The 22,697-nt window shown below is 36.2% G+C and overlaps 1 protein-coding gene across 1 annotated transcript in view; it reads left to right on the top strand.

The window, feature by feature from the left end:
- Window positions 1-22,697, top strand: part of PATJ (PATJ crumbs cell polarity complex component) — a 274,406-nt gene that overhangs the window by 165,195 nt on the left and 86,514 nt on the right. The window contains exons 29-30 of the mRNA XM_037500637.2: window positions 6,695-6,786; window positions 21,633-21,705. Of these exons, the coding sequence (XP_037356534.1) occupies window positions 6,695-6,786; window positions 21,633-21,705 (165 nt within the window). The remainder of the gene's footprint in view (window positions 1-6,694; window positions 6,787-21,632; window positions 21,706-22,697) is intronic.

The raw sequence follows: 22,697 nt of genomic DNA, 5'->3' as shown, positions 1-22,697 counted from the left end.
GTGATCCATTGTGTTCTGTCCAATTTGAGTTACAAGAAGATGTGCTTGTTAAAAGCAATTGGGGTGGTGAACTGTAGTCCTTCTGTGACCAACACTACTTACTGTACATAGAGTTAGGCTGTCGTGCCTCAACCCCCTAGGCAAACATGTTTCTGCTGAATATTAATGAGTTGTAAAGAGGTAGATTATACTTCTGCCCTCCATTCATGTGTACCTGCAGGAAATTATCTGCAGGCCTCTGCTTCCTTTTTCAAGTGAATCAACCTGTAAGAGTTGGGGCAATTTCTACACAACACTAAAAATCATAGCAACACATACATGTATTTCTATGCTTACTTCCTTGTAGTCAATAATTTTCACAATTGTCAGGCTTGAGATCCAAAGGAATATCTTATTATTTTCCACAAAACACCAAATTTGGAGACAAGAGCTGCATACTCTTTAAATTTTGCCTTTCGAAGGCATTTTCAATTTAATTCGTTTTCTTTGAAAGAAAATAAATCTCTCACACTTAAGCCTTTTAAATGAATGTGTTCCTTTGGGAAAATTGTACTTCATAAGAAATAGATTAAATTGAGGTTGCAGAAGGCCTCAGTTCAGCATTAAACTTAGTTCTTAAAATAGCCTCCTTTGCCCAAAGTAGTATTAAGTTATTGGAGCTTGATGTTTATTATTTTGTCCTTTTGAGAAAAAATTCATATGACTTATTTAGAAGTACTTTTTGATTATAATGAAACTGTGTTTGTTTAGTCCCCTGTTCTGTTCAGTCTCCATCCTTGGTACCTCTTGGTACCTCTTTCTGCAATCCATCAAAATGAAGCAGTGGCTGAAAATGACAGGTCATTCTTCATGGGGTCTGGTGCCCAAGATTTTTGGAACGGAAAAATATTCCACAGGTCTTCTTTGAACAGGACCTGGTTACCTCTATTCTCTGTTAATTTACTTGTCCTCACCTCCATCTTCAATCCCCCAAAGCTGTAGTGAAATACTTGTAGTTTCTAGAAAGAGACCTGCATATCTTTTCATATGCTTTTCCCTAGTCCTGGGCCCTTCCTGCCACTTACTTCCTCCTCCCTGTGTCTGGTGGGCTTCTGCCTGCTACTCCTCAAGACAAACCCATTCACCTCCAAAAAGAAATTGTCATTTTTATTGTTTTTTTAATTGTTGCTTCAGTATTTTATTTTATTTATTTTTTATATATATTTTTATTTTTTACATCACTATTCATTTTTAAACAATATTTGCTTCCCCCCACCCCCTCAGGTGTAGTCCCAATAGAGTTTCCTTCCCCCATGCACCCGTGCATCATCAACTCAGCCCCTGTGCTCCTCCCTCACTCCCTTCCTCTGATCCCTCTCCCTCCTCCTCCCCTGCAGGATGTCTCTGATTTATAATTGTCCATTTTTGCTTTGTTGTGTTTTATACTGTTATTATTTTTTTTACACTGATGTCTTATTTGGTTCCCCTATATTCCTGCTATGAGTGAAACCATCCGATATTTTTTTTTTTCCTTCTGGCTTATTTCACTGAGCATAATTCCTTCTAGTTCCATCCACGTTGCTGCGAATGGCATGAGTTTATCTTTTTTTGATTGCTGAATAATATTCCATTGTGTATATATGACACATCTTCTTGATCCATTTATTGTTTTTGTTATATGCCTATATCCATCATGCAGTTATATGCTTATATCCATCGCCAAAGATCTTAGCGTTGGGATACAAATTAATGAGCATGTGAAGGATCTCAGAAGGCCCTTTTTGTCAGTTAATCGAACTCCAGGACCTAAAATGGGAGGTGACAAGCATGTTTCTGTTGTTACTCAGGGTTTATTTAATAGAAGTCTTTATAAAGATAACTGAAGAATCATCTGACTTTTTTATGTGTGCCAGACACATGATGTGACCCCTGGTGCCCCCTGGGATTACAGACTTTCATGGAATAGCTGAATCACCTGAACAAATTGATGCTCAAGCTTTCCAAGTTCGAATTTCATTGTCTGGTGAAAGTAGATAATACCCCCTTGATCTGAGGTTTAAATGAGATATTGTACATTGAAGGGCTTAGCATAGACCTTGGCACCACATTAGCACTTAGTAAATGGTAGCTGTTGAATCTAAGGCAAGATAAGGATAATTAGGCAGATTCCTGGACTATGCAGGCAGAGACTTCAGCAGAGTTAAGGAAGTCTCCAGAGATAAGGGCAACAAATTCCAAAGGGGACTAATCAAACACCCCCAGGTCGAGGGCAACAGGACAAGGATGATAAAGAAAGGTATGCTAAGATAAGGACTGGGACACAGAGTTTTAATTCTGGGCATAAAGGCATTAAGGCAGAGTGAGTGAGACCAAGGAGAGCTAACCAATCACAAAGAGACTGGTGGAGCTTTAGAATAATTAGGGAAAGAAGCTATATAGTCCCTAAGGCATGACTCCACTTTGGAGTTCCACTGGCATGGAAGAACCACTTTATTTCTATTCCTTTTTTCCTTAATAAACTTTTTTCTTTCTCTAAATAAACTTGCCTCTTTTCACTGGCTTGCCTTAGCATCAGCGAAGTTCCTGCTGCAGCTTTGTGAGACACCAGCCCGTGGTGGTCTAGTAGCTGGGACTCAGCAGTCCCACTGCAGCCTAAGATCCATTTCTGGCTGGGAGACTGGACCTGAAAACCTAAAATTACGGTATCATTATTATTAAGTAGAATTAACCTGAAAGACTTCCCGGAGGTGTAGAATGCTTTCTTTTTCCCTTTGCTATACTTGGAAGACCTCCTACATCTATTGTTTAAAGAACAGTGCCCTTAGAGAATAGCAGCTTCTCCAAAATAGAATGTGACAGTATCGTTAATTGTGCATAAAAAACCGTTATATTCTTTCTAATTACTTACTGAATTTTCTCTGGAGTGTTTCTTTAACTGAAGAAGAAATATAAAAACTAATGTAGTTAAAGTCTTTTTAAATTAATTTTTTAATTTAAACAGATTATTTTGTGTAAGATAAGCTCTAATAAAACACAAACTCAGAGTGCTAATGTGTTGTGTCTGAGGTCAGGAGTCTTTGTCTTGGATTTTTTTTGTCCAGAGATCTGTGCTTGCTGTCTAGATTTGATCCATTATATCAGGTTTCACTCTATCTTGAGTTTCTTGGTCTGTTTGCCTGTTTTCCACTGAGTAGCAGAGTTTCTCCAGAGGCCTTGAACATTGGCAGGGAGCAGCTGCCTTAGCAGTAAACACCCGGTTGTTGGCACTGGAAATAACATCAATAGCATGCAAGCTGTTGTTAGTCTTCACTGCCGGAGCACCATGAAAGACATAACTTTAAATCTACTCTTAAGTAAATTAAAATTAATGACCCGCTTTCTTTATTTGGACTATGATTTTCCCTCATAGAAGAATAATACCATGTGTTCTAGTTTATGAAAATGGAGACTCACCATTTAAAAGCAGGCATATCCGTAAAGTTCAAACAGTACTATTTTTGATATGCTCAGATTTTGCTAATCAAAACAATTTTTAAACCTCAATCACTTTGAAGGGAGAGGGGAGGCTGGGTCCACCTCTGAGAAGGATACTAGCAATTGACTGACTGATAGAAGTGCCGCTTCTGTGCAGGAGCACCCCTATCACTGAACACACTTGGTATGGCATGCGGGGGGCTATCAAGAGAAGGACACAGGTACCTATCCTCAAAGGAGTCCGGCTTCATTCAATACATGTCTGCTTCCCTCTTAAGGAGGATTGACTTGACCTTGGCAGGTAGGGTGTAAATGCAGTAAGAAAAAAAAAAAAGTATACCCAGTGCCATAGACTTCAAAGACAGGAAAGTTAGCTAGATCCTGGTTTAGGAAAGACTTTTTTTTTATTTATTTTTTTAAATTTTATATATTTTTTACATCAATTTTCATTTTTGCACAATGTATGCATTTTCTTCTTGGTTATAGTCCCCATACAATTCCCACCACCCCCCTTGTTTTGATCCCAGGAAAGACTTTTTGAATGCAAAGGCCTGACACAGTGGGGAAGACATTTGCAAATGGTTATCTGATGCTAGGCATTAAATCAGTTGAATCAAACATTTCAAACTTAGCAAACCCCATTTGTAGTTCATTGTCAAATAGATTGAATAATATGCTTACCCAAAAAGCAATAGATATACTAGCTAGATACACTATTTCATAACCAGGCTTTGCCACTTCATACATTCTCTGTCATTAAATATGCTTTTTAACTTAATGACTACATGATTAATTGAACTGTTTCTTTTGTGTAACTATGGTAGATATGAAGATGTAGATTTCAAAAACATGAAAGTATTAAGAGAAAAAATATAATCTAGAGGGTGGGAACTTTCTAAAAAATTTTTATTTTTCTGGAGCAACAAAATTGGAAGGAAGGTATAGCACTGTCCCATGAAGCCCTGCCCCCACAGTCTCCCTCATTATCAACATTGCCCACCATAGTGGTATATTTGTTACAATCAATGACCCCTTAACTGATCCACCATAATCACCCAAAGTCCATTGATTACATTAAAGTGTACTCCGATGTGCATGCTGTGGGTTTGGATGAACGGATAATGACATGTACCCATCATTATAGTTTCTTACAGAGTATGTGCACATTTTAAAATACACAATATTAAAACATGGGTTAAGTCTCAACCCTATCACCTCTAAGACCTGGGTTCGATCCACTGCCAGGGAGCTAACCCGCATATGCTGCAGCAGCCCTCTCCACTCGCCCGCTGCTCCCCTTAGCAGTGTATTTCAGTAAATCCGCCTGTTCTGCTTCCCATTCTCTCTCTGGTGAGCTCTCTCACTGCCCCCCCACATCTGGCCTACACCCCAATTCTATGCCAAAAAATATATATATATATATATATATATATATACAGTAAGATACCATATATACAGTATGATACCATATGTATGTATGTATGTATGTATGTATGTATGTATAAAGGCAAATGCCATGACCAAAAAGGTGATTCATTTTGAACACATAAAAAGTAAAATCCTTTGGTTATCAAGATTAGTATAAATTAAATTTAAAAGTATTCTCATTTAAATCTCAATAGTTTTATTATAGGTGCTTAGATTCCTTTTCAAAAGGGGTAAACTGAGGCACAAAGGAAACTTGGACACCAGGGCTAACAAGAAGCAGGTTTATTGCACTGGTGCTGGCTTAGCAAATTCGCATCCCAAGGCTGACCCCTGTTTGTAGGAAGTCCAGGGGCTTGTGTACACTTTCAGTTTCTATCAGGTTCCGGGTGGGTTTGCTTTGGCAGCTGTACATGATCAGTTACAACGTGGCTACATACCAAGAAGTGAGTTGTATGTCTGCATGCCTAGAAGTGAGTAAAGGATCAGTGGTCATGGGAACCCCAGGTCCATCCTGCCTCATGGTTAACATTGGTGATGGTATATGATCTGACACGAAGCAAGATTTATGTCAGGAACTAAGTTGCATACCAGGAACTGAGCAATAGGTCATTACTCAGGGCCCTCAGGCTGCTTCTCTCTGGTCACCATGCTTCAGTTATCTGGGTAATGAGCAAAAACTCATAGTGTAGTGAGGAGTAGCTCGGATTTAGTCTTTGAAATAGGCTTGGATATGAATCCCGACTTTCCCACTTCAGGGTGAATGGAGGAGCTTCATTTTAGACAGTTACAAATACTGTGTTTTTATCCATCCTTTGAAATGTTTACTTTTGTACCCATTGTCATTATAACTGTTATGACAAAAATGATACCTTTATCAGGTATGTCTTCAAATGCAGTAACATCAAGGATAGAAAAAGTAGATGCTAACTACAAAAAGCATAAATTTCTTTTTACTATCCCTTCTGTAGTGTGCTATACCATCCATTAAAAAATAGAAATTGTCCAGGGCTAAATTAAATAGGGATAGTATCATACAGATCATTTAAGTACTTATTCAAGCAATGGGATAGGAGGGTGGGGAGCCAGAATTGTGTGAGCTGTTAACAATTTAATGAAATAAATTGTTGATTATGACTGTCATTATAGTTTGTCAGTGGGAAAATCTGGAGTGAAAAAATTTTAAATGTAAATGTTTTTAGAACATATTTAGTTGAACCTAATCAAGTTAAAAATTCCAGCACATTTTGGATAAAAGCAGATGGTTTATTGATTGTGTACAGTAAAGTGTTTCTGTACAATTGATCTAAATTTTAACTTAAAACAGGAATATAATATTTACCTCCTGCAGTAATAAAATTTATGCTATGTAATAACCTTGACATGTTTACAGAATCATGTTTAATGGACCCTCCAGAGCTGTGGTGAATACCATAGTTTGGTCTGTTTTCCACATTTTTTAGGAATCTGGAAAAGATGTAGGAAATATTGTCATAAAGTTTTTGGATAGTGCAACTACTGCTCTCTTGAATTTAGCAAGAGGATCAAGGGCTGTGTGTAATTTATTAACTGCACTCACAACTGGATTGTAAGAGACTTTAATCACTGTTTGTGATTTTAATCTATCCTACAAAGAATATTAAGAATTTTAGCATTAAATGTCCTACATGTACCTACTTAAACATGAATGGGCTTCATTGTGTAATTCTAGTGCATAAATATGTCCTTGTAAATACACATGGATCTGTGCATCTCTATTTTTATATAAAATAAAATATTGCATCTTTATAAGTGCATTTCATTTTTTCCCAATCAGATCAATAATCAGATCCTGTATGGAAGAAGTCACCAAAATGCATCTGCCATTATTAAGACTGCCCCATCTAAGGTCAAACTGGTTTTTATCAGGTAAGACAGATAAGTTTGCTTTCCTAAAATCTAAGATCTCTTCTGGATATGGTTTTGTGTGAGAATATTTTATCTTTGGTTTGTCTATAAAAGTCATTTATTCTAAAAACATATATTCTTTTATAACTGTGATTAGTGAGAGTAAAGTTTGTTTTGATTATGAGGTTTTCTTGTTATTTACATTTGTTACTTAGGTTTGCAGGTTTGTGTCTTATTTTTTAAAAATGACTCCCTTCTTGAATCTGATTATTCTGTAATAGAACCTTGGAGTTTCTCCTTTTACCCCACTCTCTACACCTAATTACTTGTTGATGTCTTCATCAAAGGATAGGCAGGAAAACAGAACCCAGGAGCATTTTAGGAATGTCTAGAGTTAAAGAGGTGTGAGCCTGTCATCGAGTCATGTCGTGTGTGGGCCTCCATGTTTACCTGCTAACTGAGTTCTGTGGGTCCAAATGAATTGGGAATCCTCATGGGTGGTAGCCACCATTGCTACACCAGCAGTGGAATGAGGTTTGAATCCCTATTATTAGACTACAAGGACAGGTAAGTCTGAATTCTTTGTAGGTGATATAACTAAGGCAATGTGCTAACTGTTGCTCTGATTCTTTTTCTGGTGGGCCTCAGTTACCATCTATAAGGTGGGTAATAAATCACCTACCTCATTTCATTGTCATATTTCAAAAAACTAAGATGTTCTATGCAGTATCTAATGGCTGGAAGAATGTTTGGTCACCTTTATTTTGTGTTGCCAGTGAACATTATCATTCTTACCCTTCTCGTTACCTGTAAGACCTATCTATTCCTAGGACTTCCCTGGGATGAAGGGGTAATTTTATTCCCAGATAGAGGAACAATGTAAGTGACTGAAATATTCCTTCCCACACCATCCCCTTAGCTCACGGGGTTTGGCTACTTTGCTTCTGAAGAAATCCTAACTCAGTTGCACTTTCTGGCTTCAAATTTTCGCTCTTATTTCTAGCGGGAGAAACCTCTGTACTTCTCATATCTCTGTTAAGACAACCTCTTCTGGTTTATTCACCTTGAAGTTAGAGACATCAAGATAATCTCCTTATAAGGTTTCCTCACCCTTTCTGTTGATAGACAGGGTAAAATTCAAGTTAGATAACGGGAACTTGAATAGAAATGAGGAAAGCTCAGCTATGCAAGTTTAAGATGTTGCCTGTCAAGAAATGTCCACACATATAAAGTTCAAGCGATGTGACTTGAAAGCTTTGTATAAAGTTGTAGGAGGATTACCTAAGAAGATATATTGAATGTATGTATATAGATATAGATAGATACAGATATAGGTATATAGATACATTCCTCTTAGTACCATGTCTGTACCAAAGTCTCCGCATGTGGGTGGTGAGGATTGCTGCAGTGCTGACATTAATGTTACTATTGCCTCTCAAGATTTGTGGGGCCTTTATTACCCACATGGAGCCATCCCATTCTGAAAAGCAAAAAGAAAATTGAATAGGATCCAAAGGAAATCATTTAATGCAATTAAGTAGTTGGGAAATAGAACCCTTCTTCAATAAAGAAAGATTAAATGATTTCAAAGTATTTAGAATATGAAGGAGGAAGCTGAGTAGAATTTTAATAATAGTAATAAAGCCCCGTTAATTTAGTGTTTGATAATTTCAATTTTAATTGTTTAGAAGGGATCAGAATCAAGAAAAGAAGTAGTCCAGTAAATGAATAGAGTAAACAACATTGAGAATGCTGCTGAATGCTTATTTACTGGGAATGATGGAAATGATTTTTTAAGCAATTTAGATATATCAGTGTACACTGAAAATATGTAATCTAATTACAAACCTTTCTTCATGGTCATTAAATTATAATGCCTTGCACATAGTGGACATTCCGAAGTTTTATTGAATCAATTTCCTTTTATCTCCTACTAAGCAATTTTTGATTATTTTATTCTCTAGAAGCAATGATCCTAGTACATTGGTTTGACTTATTTTGTGGATTTAAAAATACATATAGCTATATAACTCTTATAAAATTCATCAGACTTTGCTCTCCTTTCCTAAATAATCTGAGTTAGGAAGGTTTTCTATGTCTTCTTTTTAGGGAGAAAAAAACGTAGGTGTGATTCTGAACAATCTATTACCATATCCACTTTTAGACTTTGTAAAGGAAAATGAACATAAATTGAACAAAGAAATACATGCACTGCTGACAACCTTTTGTTTGATTTAATAAAGATGTTTGTGGTAATTTGTGTGCCAACATTTTATTAATTAATGCTTCAATTTCTGTAATAGAAGGGACTATTCATCTGACTGAGAACTCTTGCCTAAAATGATTAATTCTTTCCTAAAGTTTGACTGAACTATAAAGCTTTAGTGATTAAAAGAAGAAACCCTCAGTTCACTCTGCCTGGGCTTAACACCCAGCTCTGTGATACCCCATCTATGTGAGCTTAGTTGGTTTCCTGCTCTGTAATATGGGGATGGTATAGATATCTCATAAATTGTCTGAGATATTAGCACCTATAAATTACCTGGCAATGTAGACTTAACTATGTTCACCCTATGTGGTGGTGATGCCTGGTGATGGTGGTAACGATGGTAGTAGCGGGTGGCAGTAGTGGGAGGAAAAGGTGGGAAAGAAGTAAAAAACAAGGAAAGAAGTTAGGGAGAAAGAAGAATCACTCCCTTGTACATATTTAATTCCAGAATCTTAAGTATTTCTTTAACTGAAGCACATTCATTGTTTGAGTATACCTTTCCATCGTGATTAATCACTGGAAGAGAGAGCTATATAAAATCATTTCTGATAAATGTTAGAATAAGAGACATGGACACAGCATGCTTAAAACACCTTTCAGTTTTTCTGTAAGCAACTTCATTTTTATTAATTAATATAAGTTAATCCCCTTTGTCAATAAAATAAAATAGATTTTGCTGAGGGCAGTACTGTCAGATAGTGTCAGAATTTAAAACACTTCAGGAAGTCCAGAAGAGAAAAGTTTATTGCTCATCAGCTCTGTAGATCACCAGTCAAGGATATAATAGGAGATTAGTGTCCTATCTGTGTGAGGCCCCTGTGTGTTTTGGTGGTATCTGACATAATCTCCTTCAGATTGGTTGTCTAGCTTATTACTCATTCAGGTGCCTCTTTTAACATCTATCTACATATTACCTCTTTCACTTTATACTTAAAGAACTCCAATTTTGCCCATGTAGGAACCAGTTAAAAAAACAATCAAATGTTGATATGTTATCAATTTGTAGTGTTACAGGGCAGGGTGAGGGACATCCCAGAACCCCCAAGCCTGCCCACTCTAAATAGGTTCTGCCATCCGCTGCATCACAACAAAACCACTCTTGTATGTAAGGCCTTTTATGGGAAGGGACTTTAATACAATTAATGTGCAATACAGGAAAGGAGAAGAATAAAGTTTCCAAATCAAGCACCTGAAGTTGGGTAAATGTCCAGCCAAACAGGGTTGGCCCAAAGCAGGGCCATTAAGGCTGAAAAGCATGCCACAAGTACCAAGCACCTTCTGAAAGGGTTTCAAAGGGGACCCAGCACATCTGGGACAGAAGAAACAAAATCAAGATAAAAACTGCCATTTTTAACCTCCCCACAGGTCTCTCACTCGCATGTGTTTCAACCAGTCCAAGAGCAGGAAGCAAGCTCAGCTTCTTCACATGTCTTTCTGCTCCATGTGCCTCTTCCAGGTCTCCTGGCTCTCCATCCTTCTTGCTTCCTTCTCCAGTCTCTTCTCCAGCTTTTCTTCCCTGCTCAGCTCCACCCTTCCTTGGGTGGGGCAGGAAACCTGGAACCTTCTCTTTCTCCACAGACCAGCTTGTTACTATAGGATGTTAATGCTTAAATTATCTTAGCACAGCAGATGCAATTATACTTTTCTTTTAAACTGTATAACTTCTGCTATATCATGTTATTTTAAAAACTGATTTTTATATATTTCTTTATAGCTAGTTCTATTGGGTGATATTTCCTTCCTTAGTGGAAATTATTGATTCCTTATGCATTTCCATTATGCAAAAATTGTTTGACTTTTGATACCTTGACAATTCTCAAATTTATTGACAATTAAGGTATTAATGGGAACTGGTCACAGGATTTGCATGCGATTAGCAAGTAAAGTAATCACAGAAAGCTATTAAAATACACTGCAGGCAATATTTTAATTAACTAAGGTCTTTAGTCCAAAGTGATGTATATTTGTGTGATCACATCCTTGTCATATTCTTTTAACATTTGTATTTGTTCATATACTAATTGATCTATAATTCACAAGGGTTCTGTGAGTCATTAGTGAAAATTATCAAGGTGTACATGACTTACATAATCACCACCCCCTCTTTTTTTCCCCACATTATTAGATTTTGGACAATCCTGTAATTGTATAATTTTGCCCTAGGGCACATAGGGACTTTGATATACTAAATTATTCTATTCTGGGTCATCCAGAGGGACATTATAATCTGGATTCTTATTATGTACCGCACATTCAAGTCTATAGGTTTTCCTATTCAACATTATCCCTTCTACACCAGCACTCCAATTTAAGTACAGGAGGAAAGCTATATTAATATGATGAAGAATGAATTGCTGTATTTGGCAGGGCAGGGATCCAAGGAGATTAATGATCTTGCCTGCAGCTCTTGTCGTACCTTCCCCCACTATTGAAAATTAAATGTCATGTATAACAACTCACTCTCCATTACTTAATTATATGTGGAAAATGTGTACTGTGTAAAAACTCCTGGGGCTAAAGAAGGCCAAATGAAACTGAAACCCTTGGTAAGATTTAATGCTAGCTGTCAAGCCCTACTGAGTAAAAGTGGCCTCACCATGGGATCCACCTTACTGTATCGATTGAACATATGTCTTGTTATTGTAATTAAAAATAGTGTGGCCTGTTATCCTCTGGCCATATCCCTGAAAGATGATATTGACTTGAAATTAATGTCAATGTCAGAATCATCTCTGGGAGAAGGTCATCTAGAGAAGCAGTATGAAGGCCTCTTTTTTTTGTTTGTTTTTTTGTTTCCTTGTTTTTTAATAAATTTTATTTTTATATTCCCCATACAATTGCAACCCCCTTATTTTGACCCCAATCCCTCCCCTCTCAGTCTCCCACCCCCCATAGAGTGTCTCTGGTTCATAGTTGTTTGTTGATTTTGATTTTCACTTTCTTATAGTTATTCATTTTCCTGGTCCCTTATTTAAGTTTTCTAGATTCCTGCTATGAGTGAGACCATCTGGTATTTTTCTTTTTCTTTCTGGCTTATTTCACTGAGCATAATCCCTTCCAGTGCCATCCATGTTGCTGCAAATTGCATGTGTTTATCTTTTTTGAATGCTGAGTAATATTCCATGGTATATATGTACCACATCTTCTTGATCCAGTCATCTATTTTTGGGCATTTGGGTTGTTTCCAAAGCTTAGCTATTGTAAACAGTGCTGCTATACACATAGGGGTGCAGGTGCTCTTTGGAATTGATGTTTCTGTGTCCTTTGGGTAAATACCTAGGAGTGGAATTGCTGGATCATATGGAAGCTCTATGTTTAGTAGGTCCAAAAATCACACAGCTCTCCATAGTGGTTGGACCAGTTTGCACTCCCACCAACAGTACACGTGAAGGCCTGTTTTTTAAAATCCTTCTTGTGCTCTTGATTTTTATATCTAGTTTTCATTAGAGGAGGGAAAATAGATTGTGAGAAAGAGCCATTCATTCATTTACTCAGGTATTTGCTGAGGACCTACTTGTTTGTCCTGGTGCCACAAATTCAGAGATAAAAGAACATGATCTCTCCCCTAAAGAGAGAGTTAATAGTCTGATACTTTACCCAGTGCTATAAATGCTATGAAACTATAGGAACCTATAGGAGATGTGCCTAACCTAGTTTTCTGAGTCTATGGGAGGATGTCACAGAGAAAAGATGCTCTTTTCTCAGACCTGAAGGATAAGGAAGCAAAGTCATTGTATGTAAAACAAAACCCAAGGGTTTCCAGGATTGGGTGTTATGCCCAGTATATCTGAGTTTGCTTCTAGGAGACACACAGTCCTTTAGGAAAGTGCCACTAAATGGGTACAATTGTATATGTGATTTGTTTTAAATTCTGTAACAAAATATCTTACTGACTTGTGGACCATTAAGAAAAGCAGTGCCCCTATTCAAGTACACAATAAAATATCATGCATGGGATATGACAAGAAGTTTGGAAGAACAGGCCTGTTATTAGGACTGAACTCTTCAGAGTTCTAGTAGATGCTCCTGTCACTTCAAGGTTCATCTGTATCTCACTTTAGTTAAACCATATGGTAAACCCATATAAATCAATGATCTTAAAGGCTGACTCTTGCTTAATTTCATCAATACTTATTTCCTATATTACCCATTTTAAATAATAATTATAATTATTTATGAATTTTATATTTGTAAAATTCTTTTAGTTCAAGAACATGGTAGAAATTGGAATTGTATTGTATTGTGATCTCTTGTCAAAGGCACTCGGATGGATATATCTAGTTAAGAAGCGTTGTTCACTTTGACATACTGTGGTAACTTTGGGAAACTGTAAACTTAATCCAGTTATGATTCCATTGGGTCATATGTTTCTGAAATCATCTTGGAAACCTCTGGCATTCTTTTGAATATTAACAATAGCCATAATTTTTTCCCTTTTCAGAGCAGTTACAGTTAATTTTACAGGGCCATTTATGAATTAGTTGAATTCAGTAACTAGGTAAAGTATTGCTACCACATAACAAAGCAAAGTTGTTTTTCTTCCTTTTTAAAAAAAAAAGATTTATTTATTCATTGATGCTTAGAACTGGGGTGTAGACCAGTGGTGTGGGAGGGGGGAGGGGTGTAAAACTATTTACCAGAGATAGAGTGAGGAATAGAACAGATGAATCTACTGCAATACACTGCTAAGGGCATCAACAGGCAAGATAGGAGAGGTCTGCTGTGCCATGTGGGTTAGCTCCCTGCTGGGGATCGAACTCAGGCTGCAGCTGTGATAGCACTGAGACTTAATCCCTAGGCCACTAGGGAGGTTCACAAACCCATTTTTCTTATATGATTTATAAAGTATCTTTATAAAGATTTATAAATTTTATATATTTTTTAAAATACTGTAAAATCAGTTTTGTTATATCATAAACAGAATTGGTCATTTTATTTTTTGTACTCCCTTTCCTAAACATAGTACCATATTGTGGGAATTATAACTGTCTCACTACTTTTGGCATTCAGAAACACCTAGTTCGAATGGTCTCAGGGATGATGGGGCATTTTTCTTTCTTTCTTCCTTGTAGGTTAATATTTATACTCCTTCCCCTGTAAAATGCCTGTTTCCTTTAGTAAATGTCCTTACACACACACACACACACATTAAAAACAGTATGCTTGTCTACCTCTGTGGAAACTGAGGAGCCAAATCTCTTATTTCCAAGGTGTAACCAGTGGATAGTCATATGATATATCCTTAGGCAGTATGATACTTGAGGCTTAGAATAGGAAGCAAGTCACATCTGACTGATTTTGTAGGAATGGTGTTTATTCATGGAGCCAAAGAACACTGATCAGGGTTCCTGCTGTGATGTTAGCTTCCTCCTACTTTCTTGCCCTCCGGCAATCTCTTAGTTCCTATCTGTCCAAGTCTCATAGTAGAGCCTTCCTATGTTTTGTAAGATCCCAGTATCCCTCTGATAAATTCCCTTTTGCTTTAGTTGGCCTGAATTCATTTCTATTGCTTGCTACTAAAGAATTCCAGTGCATAGTAATGATGATAAAAGTAGAACTATCTGAACAAAGCTTAAACAACCTAAGTGAGAAATTTGGTTCCCTCTCTATATTTACTGTCACGTGTAGACTTTCTTAGCCTTAATTCTGAGAAGATTTTATCCCTCATACCTCATTAGCAGAGCACAAGGTCCTGAACAAATCTGTACTGAGAATGTCCAGTACAACATGTTTCCATTGCCACAACATTGACAGGCTCTTGAAATGAGAGGATTTGCTTTCATAAAGAACCATTCATGCATTTGGCAAGTATTTGCTGAGTGCCTATTTGTGCTAGTGCTGTCAACCCATGATGAAAGAACACAATTTTTGCTCTAAAAGAGGAATTACCACAAGGAAATTAGACAGAATTTATCTTGGATTTATATCAGGGGGTGAATGGTCACCCCAAAAGGCACATAGCCTGAAGGTGAAAGCTGGTTATTAGAACAGCATTTTGGCTTTTCCAGCCAGGAATACGAATGGAATGACTGAGTTTGTCAACTCTACTGTATTCTAGAATTCTATAAGAGACTCATTAGACCAAATTATTCATCCCATTCAGTCCTAAACCCCCGACATCCAACCACTCACCAAACCTGTACTGCCAAATATTTTATGAGCCACCTTTTCCTCTGCACAGCTGGCAACAATTATTTAGAGCTTGCCTGGAGCCGCCTTTGTAAAAGTGGGTCTGGATGCTGAGTTACTCCCAGCAGCACTCATTAGTGATTGACATTGTTTGGAATGCCAAGTAAATAGAGCTCATAATTCCGCTGTCATTGGGCAGTTATTTCAGAGTCGCATATTGAGCTATTTTGGTTGTTTCTTCCACTTGGAAATTAGAAAATATTCAGTTTGTTTATATAGTTAAAATATACCATGAAATCATCAGGAAGGAGTTTTGCTCCCATTAAGATGTAATGATTTTTTTTTGTTTGTTTTATATGTTACTTTTGATTCATTTACATAGAACTTTCCTGGCTGAATGTTAATTTACTGCCATATTCCAATTAATATTGCAAATGTAGGTTTTTTTTTTTTCTGTCCTTAAGTATCTCACATCATTGTATTTAATGCTATCAGGAGGTAGTATACAGGCCTGTTTAGTTGTATCCATGCGTTCCTCATTTATTCTGTGTGTGTGTGTGTGTGTGTGTGTGCGCACGCGTGCGTACATACATATACCTAAATAATGTGCTAGGCATTAGATTGTAGTTGTCATCATTTGAGACCAGGTGCAAAAAAATTTTAAATGAACCTATTCAACAATCCAGACTGAGTTCAAGCACCTAACTTCTGGGTTTTGTTTGTTTGTTTGTTTGTTTTTAATTTGTCAGTTATTTACATGTCTACATAACTTTGAGGTCACATAGTTTTTTAATTGCAGTAGCATGGGCTACATTGTATGTGACTCAGTAACTTCTATTTTCCACCTAATACTATTTTGTTGGCATAAAATAAGATCCTATGGGATAACTTGAAAATGAATTTTGAAGTGACAGGATCTGAGCAGGATCTGGTTTTAAGTGATATTCTAGATAATTCTTACATATTCCTATCATACTTGGATTATTTTGGTCCTGCTTGGTTAATTTTTTTTAATTGTGGTAAAATAGACATAAAATCTACCATCTTCATCATTAAGTGTACAGTTCAATAGTATTGGATACATTCACATTGTTATATAAACATCACAATCTATCTCCAGAATTTTTCATCTTTCAAAATTGAAACTCTGTACCCATTGAAGAATAATTCCCATTGCCCCCTTCCTCTAGTCACCATTCTACTTTTCATCCCTGAATTTCACTATCTGAAGAACATCTGCAAGTGGATTAATATGATATTTCTCATTTTGTGACTGGTCTATTTCACTTACTGTAATGTTTTCAAGGTTCATCCAGGTGTTGTCACATGTGTTAGAATTTCTTTACTTTTAATGGCTGAATTATATTACATTGTTGTACATATCACATTTTGTTTATTCATCTGCCAGGAGACACACAGGTTGACTCAATTATTTGGCTATTGTGAATAATGCTGCTATGAACACAAGTGTACAAATATAATTTTGCGAATCTACTTTCAGTTCTTTGGGGTATATGCCTAGAAGTACAATTGCTGACTCATGCGATAAGTCTATTTTTAATTTTTTGAGGTGCCACCATACTATTTTCCATAGCAACTATACCATATTACTTTCCTACCACTAGTGAATAAGGTTCTAACTTCTCCACAACCTTACCAGGACTTACTTTCTATTTTTTTGATAATAGCCATCCTAATAGGTATGAGGTGATAGCTCATTGTGGTTTTAACCTGCATTTCTCTGATGATTAGTGATGTTAAGCATTACTAATGTGTTTATTGGCCATTTGTGTATCTTCTTTGAAGAAATATCTTTTCAAGTCATTTGCCCATTCTTTAAGTGGGTGGTTTGTTTTATTATTATTATTGAGTTGTAGGAGTTCTTTATATATTCTGGACATTAACCCCCATAGCAGATAAATGACTTGCATTTATCTGTGGATTGCCTTTTCACTCTATTGATGGTGTCCTTTGATGCATGGAGGTTTTTCATTTTGTTGTAATCTAGTTTATCTATGTGTTGTTGTCTTTGTTTTTGGTGTCATATCCAAAAATTCATTGCCAAATCCAGTGCCACATAACTTTCCCCCTAAGTTTTTTCTAAAAGTTTCATAATTTTAACTTTTATGTTTATTAGGTCTTTATTCCACATTGAATTAACTTTTACATATAATGCTAATAGAAGACTTGCATTTCCTTCTTTTGCATGTAGATATCCAGTTTTTCCAGCACCATTTTTTTAAAAAATTACTCTTCCCTTCATTGAAGGATCTTGGCATCCTTCTTGAAAATCACTTAACTATACATGTGAGGACTTATTTCTGGGCTCTCTAGCCTATTCTAATGGTCAATTTATTTTTTTTTGCCCTATTAAGGTGACTTTTATTCAACAGACATTTATAATATACCTGCTCTCTGTCTAGTACCCTTGCTGCAAGCTGTGTAAACAAAGAAATAAGATTGCATCCATTTTTCTTGGAAAGGAAAAAAGAACAGCACAAATAAGTTCAATCGAGCACAGAAAGTACAATGGTAAAGACATATAGCTACAGGGTTCCACACCCTGGGAAACTGTTCTCACTCTTATCCATGTTAGAATACCATTATCTCCCTCCCAATAGCTGTTAAAGATAATTATAAAAACACTAACAAACAATTACAATTCCTGATCGTTTCTTGTATGGGGCACCTGGGCCTAAGAAACTTATGTTAATTATATTGGAAAGGAGAGGTTAATTATAAAGTAAACAGATTTCATTCTTCATGAGAATCATAGAATATGAGGGGTCAGAGTCATTCTGGTTAACTGCTTGTTTCAAATATAAATGACTTCTCTCTTGGCTTTCCTCTTCCTATTTCTTTCTCTTTAAAAATTACTGCCTTGTCAGGTCTCTATTTGCTTGATGCTGAGGTGTGTGAACACTCACTGGTAAGTGAATTATAAAGGATTATGAACTGTAACTTCTTATAGCAGCTTTCTTCCCTCCATTGAGAGTAATTGTGGGTTTTCTATTATGTGAAGTTTAAAAAAAATTAATGTGGACTTTAAAAGTCATACTAATTTGGGGGAAATTATTACATTATGAAGAGATAGCCTGGCTGATTTGAGCTAGCTTGTTTCACTTAATCATGATTTCTCAATAAGAATTTATGTGCGGCCATCTTTTTAATGCTGGTAACCTTTGAAAGAGATATGAAAAGCCATCTGCTTAATTATTATCAAATATACTCTGCTCTGAATGTGGAGCAGACATGTCCTGTTGGCTTTCAGCTCAAAGCTATAGCTGAGCTCTATTGTGTTATTCAATGGGGAAACTGAATGGGAAGGAGAATTACCACTGGGAAAATGCTATTACCCAGGGATAACTGATTACTTCTATGTTTGCGCAAACTGCTGAGCAATGGATTGTGCTCCCTGAAAAACAATAGCTATTTCTTAACATAATAGTGCATGCTCAAGCGTCTGTAATGCTGTCAGAAAAAATAGATACAGTCTTCATGCTCTGTGTCACTTGATGATTTTAGATTTTTACCCTTTTGCTTTGGTTGGACTTGTGTGTTAAATAACCCAGAAAACTAAGAATGTTAGAGCAAGAAATGGTGCCCAGTCTTTACTTCTTTTTATACTCTCTGCCTCATGACACAAAGGAATTTTTATCAGTTTTGGATTCTTAAAGATTCAACCTAATTACTTAAATCAGGAAACTGACACCCTTAGAAGTGATTTCCCCAAAATCCCACAGATAACTAGTGGCCGTGCTAGAACTAAAATGCCTATTCTATGTCTACTAATGAAGTGAGTGTGTATGTGTGTGTGTGTGTAGTTTTTATATCTATGTAATATCATCTGGGAGGAAAACAGATTTGAAGCAAATGCTCATACAAATCAACTAGGTAAACCATGAAAAGTACATATACACACCTTTATGAAAGGTATGTATAGGTATCTGTAAGGTATGTTCGTAGAGGTTGGTATAGACTTGGAGTAGAGGTCCTGGAAGATTTGTTTCTTGAAATGACATTTACGGTGAGGTTTGAAGGAGAAATAGAAATAAAAAAAAAAAAAAAGGATTGAGATGATAGGCACACAGAGCAGAAGAGAACAGGACAAGAAAAGGCCCTGAAATGGGCGGATCTTGGCTCAGTTGAGAAATGGAAAGCAAGTCTGTGTCACTGGACTGGAACAAAATGAACCAGGAGAAGAAAGCACGAAAGTCAAGAGATGGATACTGGAGCCGAGTTTTTCAAGGTCTTCTAGCCTGACCAACAATTTTTTTATTGAGATAATGTTAGTTTACAACAGTGTATATGACTTAGAGGTATAGGTTCACACTGCTTCAGATGTATGTTCCCACAGCATACCCTTCAATCACTACCACAGCACCCATAATCCTCCACCATAGTTGACTGAGCCACCCTCCCCTCTTCTCTCCACCTCTGTGTTCCCCTCTTGTAGTCTCCATTCTGCGGTGAGATTTCTAGTGTTTGTTTTAATTTGTTTTTTTCTGTTCTTCTATATCTGTATATTCCACATATGAATAAAATCATTCAACATTTGTCTTTGGTCTTATTTCATTTAGCATTATCCCTGCCAGTTCCAACCATGTTGTCTTAAATGACAAGAGTTCGTCTTTTTTTTTGTAACTGAGTAATAGTCTACTCTGTGTGTGTGTGTGTTTGTGTGTGTGTATAGCATCTTGTGAATCCACCCATCTGTCAGTCTACCCAACAGTTTGTACTTGTGTAGTAAGAAACCATAGGAGGATTTTATGAAAGGAAAAGAAATATAATCAGACTTAATGTGTTAGAACCATAATATCTCTGTTAGGTGAAGAATAGATTGGAGAAAAGCTAAAGAGAAAGGTTGGGAGAGGAAAGAAGATGCTCTTAAGTTAATTTTGGTGAGAAATGATGATTGCTTGAACTAGAATAGAATGGAAAAACTCAAGATATGTTTTGAATCAACAAAATTTAATGATAAGCTGGATATACAATTACTTTTAAGAAAGCTTTTTTTTTTAAAAAAAAATTTATTTATGCATATAAGAACCAGGTTACAGGCCAGATGTGTGGGAGGGTGAGAGGATTCACCAGAGACAGAGCGGGGAGCAGAACAGGCAGACTGACTGAAATACACTGCTGAGGGGAGCAGCGGGTGAGGCAAGAGAGGTTCGCTGCTCCATCTTTTAAGAAAGCTTTTAAGAGCGATCTCCAGGGTCTTGGTTGTACAACTGGGAAGATGCTGTTGACATTTACTCAAGTGCAGAGGATTGACTGTAGAACCCTCTGAAGTCAGAGAGACAAATAGAATTCTATTTTATTTGAGATACTTGTAAGACACCTAGTGAAGATGTAATTAGGAGTTGGATTTGCAGATCCTAAGCTCAAAAAGATCCAGACTACCTGTGAATGTGGAAGACATCGGTACATAGATGTTGAACTTAAGGGAATAATTTGCCTAGTTGAGGCATATAAATTGAACTTATATTGGCAAGGTATAAGTTTAATAAGGAAGGCATTTTTAGGTAAACACAGTGATACAATTAAAACATCAAAGCAAGAATAAGACCAATGGATCTTTCCCCAATTGCTGAGAACAAATGGGTTGGATTTTTAGTGGTTATTCTGTATTCACTAGTCATAAGCAGAGAGATCAGTGGATAATTTTAGATTTTTGCATACTACTAAGAAACACTTGTGACTTCCTTGATTTATGTTGTCAACATAAACTCAAACTTCACAAAAATCTTGAAATAATGGTAATAGTCATGCATCCCAAATAAATGGTAATGAATCTATTCTCCCACTTAGCCACTACCTATAATTAGCTAGTAACATAGTGAAAATAGACCCTAGAAATCAGAACAAGTTTCTAGGAGTTGTTCTTTTTTGCTTGTTATAAAGTTTCAGGTCCCACCTTCTCTGCTCCAATACAGGTGATGAGGAGTCGAATTAATCTCACCCACAAAGCATTACTTGACTCTCTGCTCTTGCTATCCATCACTCCTCCTTACCATGTCCACCCAGGTGGAGCCTGTTGTATACATCCCATCCTTTTTCATTTGGCAGAACAGAGAGAGAAGGCTGGGAACCTTTCCAGTTCAAAGGACAAAATGCTCTAGACATTAATGGGGCCTAGATGTTACACATGTCCATTTGAAAAATTTATACTCCTCAATGCTAAAAGAGTTGATGCCGTTCCAAAATTATCCTCTGTAGCACCTGACTTATTATGTGGCCAATTCCTAGCATCATCACTCTCTGTCACTAATAATTATTACATCTTAGTACCCTTGAGTAATATATCTTTTTTTGTGCCTAATGGCTTTTCATGCTTAAAAACAGCATATATTTGTATTTTTAGTCTGTGGTGCTGTGTGTGCATTTTCAACTAAGAACTGGTGGTTATCATTTGAGCCAGGAACTTAGAGTTTATTTTGTACTGATTCTACTATTTTTACATCCACAGAAATGAAGATGCAGTCAATCAGATGGCTGTCACTCCCTCTGCATTACCCTCAAGTTCTCCATCTTCTGTTGAGGTAAGAAACTCTTAATTAGCACTTAGTGAATTTATGAGATTGATTTATGATGATCATTTTTCCAAAATCTAATAATTTTTTTTAGCTTTCAGAATCTGGTGTTCCGAGCTCTTGGAATTCATTCACTAAGGAATTTCCCTAATTAAAATAGAAAGTATTTATCATATTACTAAAATAAATATCTAAAACATACACAGTAGACCTTAACCATATGACTTTTACATTTTCAAAGTTTCTTTGGTTCCTTCTGGATATATGCTTTGTCCTAATAGAACATCTTAAAATTTATTAGAACATTCTCTATTAGAAGATTTTCTCATTCACCATGACCTAATGGAATTTATTCCAGGGATGCAAGGATGGTTCAGCATATACAAATAAATTAATATAATATAAAACACATCAACCAAAGACAAAGGGCAAAAATTTATGATAAATATCAATAGATGCAGAGAAAACATTGGACAAGATTCAGCATCCACTTATTATTTGAAAAAAAGAAAACAAAAACTTAATAAAATGGGTATAGAAAGAACATGCCTCAACATGATAAAGGCCACATACTACAAGTCCATGACTAATATACTCAATGGTGAAAAGTTAAAAGTTTTTTCTTTAAGATCACAAACAAGACAAGGTTATCCATTCTCTCCACTTCTATTTAATTTAGAATTAGAGGTCTCAGCCAAAGCATTCTAGACCACAGCAATAAATAAAAAAAAATTAAGTTGGAAAAGAAGTTAAACTGTCATCATTTAGAAATGATATAATAATATGTATATTATGATGATAATATATATATACATATATACATAAACCCCTAAAAAAACTATTTACAATCAATTCTAAAAAGATTGAGTATCTAAGACTAAATCTAACAAAGAAGGTAAAAGATCAATACAACAAAAACTATAAGACACTTAAAAAATATAGAACAAAACACAAAAAGATGGAAAGGTATTCCATGTTCATAGATAAGGAGAATTACTATA

The sequence above is a fragment of the Talpa occidentalis genome, unplaced genomic scaffold (assembly GCF_014898055.3).
Source record: "Talpa occidentalis isolate TD23 unplaced genomic scaffold, MPIMG_talOcc4v2.1 talOcc4.9, whole genome shotgun sequence".
NCBI lineage: Eukaryota > Metazoa > Chordata > Mammalia > Eulipotyphla > Talpidae > Talpa > Talpa occidentalis.
Note: the sequence above shows the minus strand (reverse complement) of the source record. Positions and strands in the feature narration are given on the sequence as shown.